Source organism: Syngnathus floridae, chromosome 22 (genome assembly GCF_059516105.1).
Source record: "Syngnathus floridae isolate MCC-2025c chromosome 22, RoL_Sflo_1.0, whole genome shotgun sequence".
Classification (NCBI taxonomy): Eukaryota; Metazoa; Chordata; class Actinopteri; order Syngnathiformes; family Syngnathidae; genus Syngnathus; species Syngnathus floridae.
Window position 1 is genome coordinate 4,581,585 of NC_142434.1, and position 12,757 is coordinate 4,594,341.

The 12,757-nt window shown below is 42.4% G+C and overlaps 3 protein-coding genes across 4 annotated transcripts; 1 reads left to right on the plus strand and 2 right to left on the minus strand.

Moving 5' to 3' along the window:
* Positions 1 to 468: 468 nt before the first annotated feature.
* Positions 469 to 4,231, plus strand: tmem121b (transmembrane protein 121B). The gene has a single exon (XM_088366274.1). The coding sequence runs from the start codon at positions 520 to 522 to the stop codon at positions 1,729 to 1,731; it is 1,212 nt and encodes a 403-aa protein (XP_088222400.1). The 5' UTR covers positions 469 to 519; the 3' UTR covers positions 1,732 to 4,231.
* il17ra1a (interleukin 17 receptor A1a) lies at positions 4,202 to 9,683 on the minus strand. The gene is made up of 11 exons (XM_088366271.1): positions 9,404 to 9,683; positions 9,036 to 9,060; positions 8,808 to 8,957; positions 8,564 to 8,685; positions 8,307 to 8,433; positions 8,144 to 8,191; positions 7,906 to 8,054; positions 7,520 to 7,594; positions 7,368 to 7,437; positions 6,429 to 6,542; positions 4,202 to 6,358 (listed from the first exon to the last, which is right to left on the minus strand). The coding sequence occupies exons 1-11, from the start codon at positions 9,497 to 9,499 to the stop codon at positions 4,986 to 4,988; spliced, it is 2,349 nt and encodes a 782-aa protein (XP_088222397.1). The 5' UTR covers positions 9,500 to 9,683; the 3' UTR covers positions 4,202 to 4,985.
* Positions 9,684 to 10,997: 1,314 nt separating this feature from the next.
* On the minus strand, positions 10,998 to 12,696 carry rergla (RERG/RAS-like a). Of its 2 annotated transcripts, none has more exons than XM_088366276.1 (5): positions 12,188 to 12,696; positions 11,990 to 12,046; positions 11,717 to 11,790; positions 11,504 to 11,643; positions 10,998 to 11,441 (listed from the first exon to the last, which is right to left on the minus strand). In XM_088366276.1, the coding sequence occupies exons 1-5, from the start codon at positions 12,273 to 12,275 to the stop codon at positions 11,162 to 11,164; spliced, it is 639 nt and encodes a 212-aa protein (XP_088222402.1). In that variant the 5' UTR covers positions 12,276 to 12,696; the 3' UTR covers positions 10,998 to 11,161. The 2 variants fall into 2 exon arrangements, with proteins under 2 accessions (XP_088222402.1, XP_088222403.1); XM_088366277.1 differs by having other exon boundaries at positions 11,504 to 11,652; positions 12,188 to 12,254.
* Positions 12,697 to 12,757: the final 61 nt, after the last annotated feature.

Consider the following 12,757-nt stretch of genomic DNA (forward strand, 5'->3'; position numbering starts at 1 on the left):
GGCTGGTAGTCACTCAAGTACACGAAAAGATTATTTCAAGTTATATTTCAAGTTGCATATTGAACAATTTTGGGATTTTTTATCACAACTATAATCTTTTATATGGAATATTTTGTTTTTTTTATTTTAAAATGTGCATATTGATATGGTTTCTAATTGAATTCATTTTTAATTTTCAAATTTACTATTTTTACATTGCTGAAATAAATTAACAGTTGTCTATTATTTATTAGGTGTTTTTACATATATTAACAAATTTAATTTTTCGGGGTATTTTCAGATATTTTAAGATTTAATTTCATCTCTATATTTTGCATATTTTATTAAGTTATTACAAATTATGATTTAAATAATGCAACCCCATTAAAATGATATATTGTTAGCTGTAGTCCATTCCACAAAATCCATGCCTTTCTTTCTAAGCAACTCTTGCCTCCACCTTAAAAAAACCAAAACAAAAAAAAAAAAACATCAAGGAGGAAGAAAACGGGGGAAAGCTGATGCGACCTCTGTCATACAATGATCGCAGAAATTCCCAAAGACAATTCCAAGGCATTCCAATCCGTCGCGACTTTGGGCTCAGATTCCCCCGTCTCCTCTTCGCCCTCCCCGGAAGCCGGCCGGCTGCTGAGCAGGAGGCGGGACACGCGCACGACCGGCGGCGGCGGCAGCAGCAGCGGCGGCGGCTGCATCCATCCGGAGGAGAGCGGTGGCAGCATCCGGCCGCTGGTGTCCGGCGGCCGCATCATGACATCGGCGGACTTCGCTCACGCCGGCGCTCCTCTGCTGGCCTCCCGTTCTACGCGGAGCCTCCTCTACAAAATCCTATGCTTCCTCCTCCTCATCTTCCAGGGTGGGGTGCTGGACTTCTACCTCATCGCATTCACCGACCTGTACTGGTGCTCGTGGATTGCCACGGACCTGGTGGTGGTCTCCGGCTGGGTGATTTTTTTTGTCAAGAACGCGCGCGGCAAGCGGGAGCGAGCCTGCGGCTTTCACCAGAAGGGCTCCGCGCACGGCGGCTGCAACCTGGGCGAGTTCACCTACGCTTACTTAGCGTGGCTCGTGCACGTCATTGCATGTACCCCCAAGGTGACGCTTATCCTGGAGACCTCCATCCTGGACCTGGTCGCTACTAAGGTGCCGTGCGGGCTCACGGGATTCAAGATCGTCACCCTGCTTTCAGCACCGCTGCTCTTCTGCCTCATCAACGCCATCATCGAGGATCTTAACGGGGCCACCCGGCACCACTCCCAGAGCTGCTTCACCTCCACCTGCTTGGATCTCATCGACAGCTTCTCCCTGGTGGAGGCGCTGCTCCGGAGCGAGATCCCCACACCGTACCTCAAGTATACAGTCATTTCGGCATACTTTGTGGCGCTGTCCGCTCCCGTCTTATGGTTGTGCGAGCTGACCGCGTCGGAGCTCCGGTTCCGATGGTTGTGGGCTCGCTTCTTCTCGGCGGGCCTGCTGGTTAACGCGCCGCTGCTTGTGGTCCGCTGCTTCCAGGTGTACGTCTACGGGGGCCCCGTATCGATATTTATGCTTAAGAACGTCTTTTTCCTGGCGTGCAAGGTGCTCGAGCTGGCCGAGCAGTGCGTGGCCGTGCGCGGCATCCGCCGGAGGCTGTCCGGGGGGAGCCACCACCAGGCCCACTTCTCGCACGGCGTGTCCGAGAATGACATGTGTCCGCACGGATACGTCAACACGCTGGCAGTCGCACAGTCCTAATCACCTGGATGTACAAACTTGCCTCCAAAATGTCATAACTACGAAGCCAATTAAGTCCAGACATTTATGGACATGTATTTAAATTGTCCATTAATTTATTAAATCCTCCCAAATATTATGAAATCAATCAGAGTATTTATTCGATAAAGCATTAAATAGGGTTACAATTCAGTTCATGAATGGACCATGAAATGGACTTTTCAAATATATTTTCACATTATTCCACATTTTAACGATCGATTTAACTGACTGTAAAGAAAACTATCACAAAAAAAAAAAAAATGCTGCCACAAAAATAAGAAATGAAGTGGGGGATAATTTCATTCAATGAATAATAGCACATGAGGATAACAATACTCAACATTTAAAATAGATCCTGGGCTACTTTTGTTACTTTCAAAACAAGATTTACACAAGCCTTTGTAATTTCTACAGTGAAACACACACATGTGCTTTATCACCAAACAAGACCCTCATGGCCTTTAGCTAACAACAGTGCTTTATTACTTTTTTCGTAGTATCGGACCAACGTTTAGAATGAGTTCACAACCAGCTCAATCACATTTTTTGTTGTTGTCAGAATTAATGGAAAATAACACAATATTTAATTGTATGACTTTATAATGTATGTAACTGGATATCCTCAATGGCAAGTATGTCTGTATCTTAAATAAGGTCGGGCTTTCTTATTTTGTTAATGTTCCGTGTAAGAATTGTATTATTACAATCGAATGCAACATGTCTTTGTGGGTTGTAAAGTGCAATTTGAAGTCCGTCCACCCCGTCCCATGCACATTTGGTGTCTTCTATGATGTCTGAGAGAATTTGCTCAATGAAAAGTCATCAAAATGTGTCCTAGCTAGTTCGCTATACAGTCCGCTAATTTAGCCATTTCACGTCAACCATTGTGACCGTTGATGTTAGCTAGTTTGATGTACATGTAGCTAAAGACAGCAAAATAGTTTAGCTAGCAGTAGCTGGATGAGTCTATTCAAGGACACGAGTTATCAGAACTGGGCAACAAATAACGAAGGATTTAGAATGTGAAAAACAGAATGTTCGGGTTGTGGCAATTTCGCGGGTTGGGATTTTAGGTGGGTTAAAATAGATTTTTTGTTCCTCCCCAACCTGCTCGGAAAACAGTCGAGGCCGAAAATGGTTAAAGCTGTTCTCCATGCAAGTGCCTGCACTTTTCCAAAAATAAGGTGGTTTGAAGATTTGTCCAGAATGTATTGGTAACAAAATGGTTAAATCGGTGTGGGACTAATCAGCCAATTCACGCTGCTTTTACTTTGCTAAGCTAGGCTAACATGCACAAAATTCATGTCGCATTGTTGTAGACAATCTTTTTTTTTTTGCTTGTACATTATTACGCTTGAGTCACTTTATTGAATGGCACAAACATTATTTTTTAGTCTCGCTCCATTGCACGGCCCTTCCTTCGTGAGGTCAAAATATATAGAGAGTATTCACACAATGGTACCTTGATTTCGGATTGAGGTATTATCGTTTGCGATCGACAGTAAATATATGCGCAGTAGTCCGCATTTAGTGCCTCTTAGCTTTGCATTCTGCACGATTGATTTGCTCCCCAAGCAGGCTGTGCCTTAGTTTATGTGCAATGTCCTGCTATCATTTTTCCCCCGATAGTGCTTAATCTCATTAGGGGGCGCCGGTGAGTTGGTTTGATCCTGGACTGGCTAGTCAAGCCCAGCGCCTTGAAACAACATGAATTAGTTTGAGTTAAAAAAAAAAAATCATGGAAGGCGGTGTTGTCTATGTGAGCTCACAGATGGAGGCAGATAGCTGTTGCCATGGGAACCAGTGCTGCCAGACCCCTTTAGCTATTTGATATCGCGTTGGCAAATGTGTGACTGACAATTGTTGTCTAGCTTGATGATGTTGTGAACCGCAGACTTCCTGTTTATCACCTAATGTATCCCCCGAAGTAGGTCACAAGACCTGACTCATAAGATTCATTTCAAACTGTGGGAAAGGCGAATCAAGCTTTATTACTCTTGCGTCACATATTCGCTCTACAACGGCTTCCCATTGGTTGCATATCATATCACACCAAAGTGTTTCTAACTGTATATTTCCGATGGCTTTCCACGATTTTTGTCATGCTAAAAAAAAAAATAAAAAAAAAAATGGCACATTGTAATTTAATGTATCCTGCATGAGCCAGCTGGCTTCCATTCAAACTACCAAAGGACACTTAAATGGACTTCAGTCTTGCTCACGGACTCAAATTGAACAATTCCAAACATCGGAAGTCGACGTTTTATATTTTACTGACTTTTTTTTTCCTCTTTCTTCCAACACGTTTACAGGGAATCTTTGCTGTTGTTTACAGATACTAGTACTACCTACACGTGGTTAAGTCATGTGCTGTATATCTGTACCACTATATCCCCAATCTACTGGATGTACTGTAGGTGTTAAAAACAAGAGTGTTGTGTGGTCAAGATCAAATAAATCATCTTTTATTGCAAAACAACCAATGACTTCTTTGAAGATCATGATTACAGATTAGAATAGTAGAAAACACAATAATTGTTTTACAATTTCGATTTTAACCATTTGACAAAAAAACTCCGTTCCAAATGGCACTCTGGCAAATTACCAAGTAGGTTTTTATCAAAGTTAGATCCATGGAATTGGTCCAAAATGTACGACTTCTCGTTGAATTTTGTCTACAGGTCATTGGGGAAGTGATGTATAGGTGTGGAATTTGTCTATGGACTAAACTCAGAGCTATCCAGATTTTGCTAAGACACTTCCTCTTGTAGCCTTTTCAGGTTTTGCTAAAACACTTCCTCTTGTAGCCTTGCCAGAGTTGCCAATGGATCCGCCCTGTAATACACTTTGGTATCCACTGTTGAACCTTCTCCAGGAAAAAAAGGTTACAAATTCATTGGACCAAAAAAAAAGAAAACCTGTGACACCACGTCTCAAAGCCTCTCGGGTCCAAAGTATCCCGAATTTGCAGGTGGAGCCACCCTAACCCAACCAGAAGCAAGATGGATAGGCTGGAGGTCACTCTCAATTTTTCTCCAGATGAAACCGTGAGCTATCCAGAGTTTGCAGACACCGTTCCTCCTGTAGCCTTGCAAAATGGTTGCTCCATAAAGAGAGGTCAAAGTGGGGAAGACATTTTGGAAATGAAGCCACTTTTCATACGCCCTCTCAAAACAGAACCAGGAGGTAAAGAGAAACCCTTGTCAGACCAGGTGGAAATCATCCACATTTCTCTACACCCCAAACTCTGAGCTATCAAGAGTTTGCAGAAAGAGTTCCTCCTGGAGCCTTGCCAGAGCCACCAGTGCATCCTCCTTGTAGGGAGTTCCTAGCGGGGAAGGTATTTTCGAGATATAGCCTTGATCAGATCCACTGTTGGAACCCTTTGCACTGGGCTCGGCCTCGTGCATTTCCACAGGTTGGCTGATTTGGTTCTGAGGTGGGTTATTCATGCTTGGAAGAGGTAAGCCTTGCGAGTTTGATCCCTGGGAGTTCAGGACTGAGGAGCCGCTGAGCCATTCTTCCTCATCCTCCTCTGGAATCTGACTTATGTGCCTCCCCTCAGCAGATGGACCGTGCATTCCAGATGAAACTGGATCACTGACAAAAACAGATCGGACAGGACTGTTTGGAGGACACAGCTGAGGCGGGACTGACTTTTGCCGGTGACTGTACACGGGGTTCACGAGTGGTACAAGTTCGGCCACTGATGAGCACTGGCTCTCGGGGTTCAGTTCAGGGGTTAAGACTTGAACGCTGCTTCCGTTCTCTCTTATGTCCGCTTCACACGAATAGACGGGAAGTCCGTCTTTGATGAGAGGAAGACACTCTAGAACCGGCGAACCCACCTGGGGGTCAACAAGAGGACCCGACTCAATCAGAAGGTCTTCCTCACTATACACGCACTCCTTCTCGAACCAGTCCGGATTTTCTATCTGGTACGCCTGGAAGGTTTTGATAGCGTTCTTCAGAGCTTGACCTGAGGGACAGTTGAAGTATTCATCCTTACCGATGCCCTCGATATGTTTGACCTGACCAGGCTGGTACTTCTCAATGTCCAGCAGGCCGAAGTAAAGCTCCTCAAAGTGCTTCATCAGCGTGTACTTCACGGAAATGTCAAAAACCGACGGCACGTCCCGCTCGCTGCTGACGTCGCTGAAGTAAGCCACCATGTACTTGCCGTGCTTGCGCGCTTGCTGCATGTCGGGCAGGAAGAGGTTGAGAAAGGGGGTGAGCATGTCATCCGTCGGCGACAGGAGGTCTTCCTTCAGTATTACGCGGCGGTGACCGCACATGGCTCGCCACTTGGCCTGAACCCCTCGCGAGCAGAGCACCAAGACCTTGTCGGTGGGATTCGTCAGCTGTCGCCGTTGCCACTCCAGCCAGCAGACGCGTCCCACCATCCCCACTGACGTAGTGTCGAGCATGTCTACCAACACCTCGGCGCCACATTTTATCCGCAGAAAGGCACAGAGCTTCAACACTATGTCCCTGTAGAGGCGGTGGTCTTGGGAGTAGATCACCAGAACTTTGGGGGCTTGTTGAATTTGCTGATGCTGTTTCGGTTTCTCGTCCCCCACCGCGACCGAGCCATCGCCGGGTTTGCCTGAAGGTATTAAAAACGAACGTGACTTTTGAACGGACGCAAAGGGGGGAATGGGGTTTGTGGGACTAACCTGGCTTCCTGCACAGGATGAACATAAAAATGGCAAAAATCCCCGCACAAAGGAGAACCACGCTCACAATGACAGGTGTGTATTGAGGAGCGTCTGGAGGATCAGTGGGCTTGGCTGTTAAGAGTCAAATTACAATTCTTTTATTAGGAGCCCTTCTGTTGATTGGGGAATGAAATAAATGAATTGAACCTATCTTGGTACATTACGATTGAAGTAGGACGGAGTTTAGTGAGGATCACCTATGCACGACGTTTGATTTTTTCCTTTCATTTTGGTCATACTCCAACAAACGTGAGAAGAACGCAATGAGGAGAAAATTCGCCGGAAATTAGACAGGACCAACGTTTCTCCAAATTTCCTTGAGACATGAAAAATTTTTGACGAATGTCTGGCGACCGTTTTAGACCTTGGACAAAACGTGGACGTGCATTCGCAAGAGTTGCAAATGTTCGCCCCCTTCAGGATAGGGGCTTTACTGGTCACATGGACTTCTTTTTACATTTACATGGCAGTTAAGAATTTCTGAAACTCACCTGCAGATTTCAAGGAAACCACATTTAAGATGTTAAGGCCACCCAAAAAACCACTTTGGGGTCATTCGTTCCTTGTGACCAATAAGAGTAGGTGATGTGGGATTTTGATTGCGGATTTTGTGTATCAGATAAGTATGAAATAAATCTAATAATACAAGCCACCATAATCCGTCAGACATTTTGGGAGCTATTTCGACACAATTGGACAGACAGAAAAATGTGATTCATAAATCCCAAAACACTTGGATTCATTCTTTTTTTTTTTCTTTCTCAAATTTGTTGTCAAAACAAGTTCTAAGTATTGCTGCAGTGGTTTGTGATCCTTTTAAATATCTCTCGACAGCATTTGACGGCAATGTTTGTGTTGTGTATTCTATTAAAAATATCGAATAAAAATCTGCCTTACCTGAACAAATGGTCAGAGTTTTCTTATGACGGGTGCAGTCTCCACCGCATTTTTGGAACATTGGTTTTATCTGAAAAGAAGATAAGAAGTCATTGACTTGTATACTTAGTCACGATGTCATCAAATAAGAACAATGGAGACGTTATCTTTACCGAGATGTCAAATTGGCAGCAGGATCTTGGCCATTTACTGAGGCCGAAGGTCACGTTCAGACGTGTGTGGTTGACCTGGAGGAACGTCATGCACATAACATTGGCCGTCACAAAGCAGGGAGGACCGAAAACCAAAAGACTTGAAAATGATTTGTGCCTTTTATCTGATCGGCATAAGCTATCATTAGCGGCAAAAACATATTCTAGAAAATAGGACATACGAGCTTACTGTTTGAAAATCTGAGTTCGAAATCTAGGCTACATGGCACAGGATGCTGTAATGAGCACCCACCTGAATATTCTAGGTCAATTTTCTCAGAAGGAAATTTGTCTGAGAGAGAGTGCTGCAAGAAATGCTGTTACAAAAAAAACACCACTGAGCTTACCTTGTGTACATGGTCGATATGTTGCACGGAGGCACAGTTCACAATGATCATGTAGTCTTGGCACAGCGGGTCAGGACTGAAGCTGACCGTCAGTGCCCGTCTTTGTTTGGCTGTCAGAGCCAGGCTGATGTTGGACTGCCAAAGACTTCCTATAATACAGTAAAAAAAAAAAGAAATAAACACCTTATTAGCTAAGGGTACACCCACTGTTTGACAAAAATAACAGTGAGTCACTCACCTCTCTCGATGCAAAACTGGGTCATGATCATCCCTGAGTCTTGACAATCTGATTCAAAACAGAATCAGAGTCAATTCAAAAGGGACAGAACATGTTATGTCAAAAATGTTAGACACAGCTTACAGTCATTATAAAACATGTTTTCCATTATGTTAGAACTCACCAGGGACGACAATATTCTTGCTGACGTCATAGTCGCTGTGGCCCAATTCTGGTTTGGGGATGTTGAAGACAGAAACTCGATACATGTGTCCCGGGTCCAACACCAGCATATTTGCCGAGAAGGACCACTAAAAAAAAAACATTGTGTTCAGAAAATAAACCTTGACAAATTGAAGACTTGTAATCACTCCAGAATATTTATTTATAGCTATTGATAACAGTTACAATATTTTTAAACAATTTATTTGAAAAGCCCACCATGTCGTCATGTGGATTCCTCATTGGGAGTTTGCCTTCAAATGAATATCTCACACAGAGTTGCTGATTGGTGGCCATCACCATGACGTGAAGCTCAGTAGCTTTCAAATAACTGATGCTGCCTGTAGAAAAACACAGCAGTCAACCTTTTCAGCACATTCGATTAAATTTGGATTGTTATATCTGTAGAGTTTTTTAGTGAAGAGAATTCGGAAAATGAAGAAAAGCATTCATTCGGACTTACCCTCATCCTTTATGGTCCAGTTAGCGAGCAGGACAGGCTGAAGATGTCCTGCCTCATCCTGAATTGTTGTTATAGACACCCGCAACCCCTGTGGACCACTTGGAGTGTACTTTTTCACTTTCAGCCATCCGCTATCGATGGGGCAGTTACCTGCGTGAACATGTAACTTTGAATGTTTTCATTCTGAAACTGCATTCAAAGTAATTTTCACAATATTTTTTTACTTACTGAAACTGACTGCGCACTTCAGGCCCTAGGTTAAAAGAAATAAAAACAAGAAACTGTTAGATATGTGTTGTGGCAAGAGTGACATTACTGTACTATTTGTTTGATATTTTATTCCTGTTAGGCAACCTTTCAGCTAATTTTAAAAGAAAACTTTTGTCAGTACAACACGCGAGGGGCCCCCCGTTACTGGGGTCAAAATAACTAGCTACGCCCCTGGTGTCGCTATTACTTGCGAGTACTTTTGTCATATTTTGACGTCAATGTTAACGATATTATCAATTAGCTGCTAAATTTCAGCGTTATATCCATAAAATGCGGATTAACATGAAACTAGAAGGGAACAAAAAGTACTTTTGTACAAAACTTACCTGTTGAGAGCAGTTCAATTGCGGGGACTTCAAAATCCTCAACGCGGACGACAGCGACACGCACAGTAACGCCAAGACACCCCCATAAAGCCTCATTTTCCAAATAATATTACCGTCACCTAAGGGAATATCTAAACTTTGCCATTAGAGGAAATGTTAGCCTCACAAAAGAAGCGTTTATCAAGCGAAAGTAACTTTTGATTAATGAAAAAAACTTCCGGCTTTGTGGTAAAATGTAACCAGCTTGCTGTTGATTATGATGCCTTCACGTAAGCTGGGAATTTACAGACATAGAATAAGGTAGACGTTCCCGTGTAATATAATAGTTTTATGGTTTTAAGAAGTCAATAATGATAATCTTTCTGTTGATACATGGTATATAAAAGGGCAAACATATTCTCACAGTGGTGGTCCATTTATATTTATGAACAAAAAATATTAATAGCTTTTCTGATAATAAATTGATAATTAGGCATTAATTATTGTGGGACAAATTTTCCATAAAATAATATTTATGGCATGGTCAGTTCATTTGTTTCACGACTCCAATTATTTTCTTAATTTGACTCACTAATACTTTTAAAATCTATTTTAATGGTTTGTAATAAAATTATTACGACATGAAGACCGATGGTGCATGATAACGGATTATGCAGCAGAGGGCGCTTTAACATTATTCTCAGTCATGTCTGTGTTCTCTCCATTTTTTTTTTGTGTAGGACCAGACTTTAACATGACATACATTATCAATAAATTGTACTTCCATCCATCAAAGCTCTTGGCCTCATTCTGTCTTCCATCCCATGATAATATAGAAGAATGAGTTTTTAGAAATAATCTATATAATAAATAAATGTTTCTCCTCTTTTGTTCAAATGGACCAAGATGCAGGGAAATTATTTGGTCTCCAAACCTCTGCTATTTTAAGGATTGAAGCCTAGGACGGTTACATAACTGTTATCTTAACATGTTTTTCAATTGAAATAACATTTAATACAAGGCACTGGAGACATGTTATCGGATTGTTTGAGTAGGCTCCTGTATAAATAAACTTGCTTCCCTGTTGGTTCAGGTTTGGATCCAAAAACCTTAGATGGTAATGCACTGTACAGAACATCTTGTTTACATTGTGCAGAACATTTTTCTATTCTCAATTTAAGAATACTTTTTTTTTTTTTTTGCAAAACACCAGTTGCATGGGTTCATGTTCAAGGTCAAACAAGTTAACTCAATCAAGCTGCTTCCCGGAAAATCCCCTTGGGGCATGAACCAATGAAATTTTAAGATAAAGGCTAAGTAGATCTTGCTGCAGCTTGAGCCTGACTAGAAACGACAAATACGAAGATGCTCCAGCCGATCATTTGTATGAAAACAAGGCAGACTGTAATAATGGCTAAAATTAATATGTGAGGGTTTCATCCCACCTGAGGACCACATGCAATGGCTGCCGCTAACAGCTGGGCCCGCCGATCACATTGAGATAACAGCGCCTTTCATAGGCTAGGTGTCCCGAGAGGCCCCCGAACAGTGTTTCTTTCTCTTTCCCGTCTTATTACCGTGGAGACACCTGTGCAGGAAAGGCATGAGAGGAATGTAGATTCTAATGGAGATATGTTCTGAATGGATGGCAGAAGGTCCACTTGTTTACAGTAACACAAATGTAGTTGTCAAATATCAGGAGGGAAGTAAGAAAGTAGAAAAAAAATGGTTAAGTAGATTTTATAGGTGTTCATATTTTATACACAAGTATTTTCCGCCTCATACTGATTTCCTCCTCTTGCCGAAAACGTTGTTGATGAGTTTGGCGACGGATTTGGAACCGCTCGGGCGTCTTCTGCGCTCCTTGGCTTTGCCGCTAGCACCCTGAACCACCTTGGAGAAGATGAGCGCCACTTCCTGGTAGTGCTCGGCCGCTGATAGCTCGTGGAATTGACAGCGGAATTCGGTCGCCAAGCGTTGGCCTTCTTCGTGGTGTACTTCTCGCATGTGGCAGAGGTCGTGTTTGTTGCCCACCAAAAATATGAGCGATTCGGCATCCCTAATTGGATACAATAAATATGTCCGCTAATTAGTTTTCCAGAATATTTTTATGAGATATACCTTTTGTTGGATCCGGAGCGATGCTCTCTGATGAACTTCACTACGCTTCTGGCGGCAAGAAAGGATGAGCGGTCACTAATGTCGTAGACCACGATGAAACCGTCGGCCCAGTGAATCTGGTCGCTAAGACTTAATTTACCCTGAAAGGACTGAAAAAGACATGATTTAGTCTTTGCAGAATTTTTTTTTTTTTTTTAATAACAATGTTCTGACCTGGGAGGATGGTTCGAACAGCTCCAGATTCATCTGCCTTCCATCCAGAGTCAGACGCTTTCGGTATCTGCATTCTGTCCAAAGAAAACGAAGTTAGCAGTTGTCACACTGTGGTCGTATTACGACTCCCTCTAGTGGTATACAAAAGAATCACAGGTCGATTACAGTTCAGTTGTATTTAACTTTAAAAAAAAAAAAAAAAATTGTGGACATTTCAATCCAAATTAATTTAGAAAGATGTGGTCCAGAAATCAGATTTTTTTTTTTAATTACCTGAAGATGATGCATATTCTCCAATGAATCGTTTGGTGAAGAAGCGGACGATGAGGGCTGAAAAAGAAAAGTTACTTCATTTTTGGGGGTTGTCAGTCCATTTGTATGCTCATAAATGTCAACTATTTTCCTCACATTAGAATCCTAAGAGTTTTTTTTCATATGAGTTATGACATCCTTGACTTGAAATCCTCTTACCTGATTTTCCAACTCCTTCACTCCCAAGCACCGCAATCTTGATGTCGCTCATGTTCTCCTCAAATAAAGCTCCAGGAATGAAAAGCATGCATGAGGAAATGAGGGATGGAAAACAAGAGGAGTTGAAGCCCGCTCGAGAGATGAGTGGACTGGACAAGGAGAGCACCGGGGGAGACGTTGGGTGGGTAGAGGAGAAAGAGAGGCGGGGCAAAGGGGGGATTCAGCTGAGCTGCTAATGGAGGGGCGGGGTCATTTGTGGTCGTTCATTTTTTAAAAACAACAGAAATCAATGCTGATATAAATAATTTAAAACCTATAGTGGAGACCATGGTTCAATTTCATCCCTGCTCACTCCACTGTTATTTATTTTCCTCCCCCTATCACCTGTTGCTAGGCAGAATTTAAATTTTAAAATCACATGCTATTTTTTATAGTAGTGCAAATGTAGTCAGGAAATGTGGCTTTACTATCAACAAATTAACTTTCAGTATACCCACTTAATAAATTAATTTGTTTTTTTTAGTTTTGTAGGCAGCTTCTATGTATCTGTACATATTAAACTAGATCTAT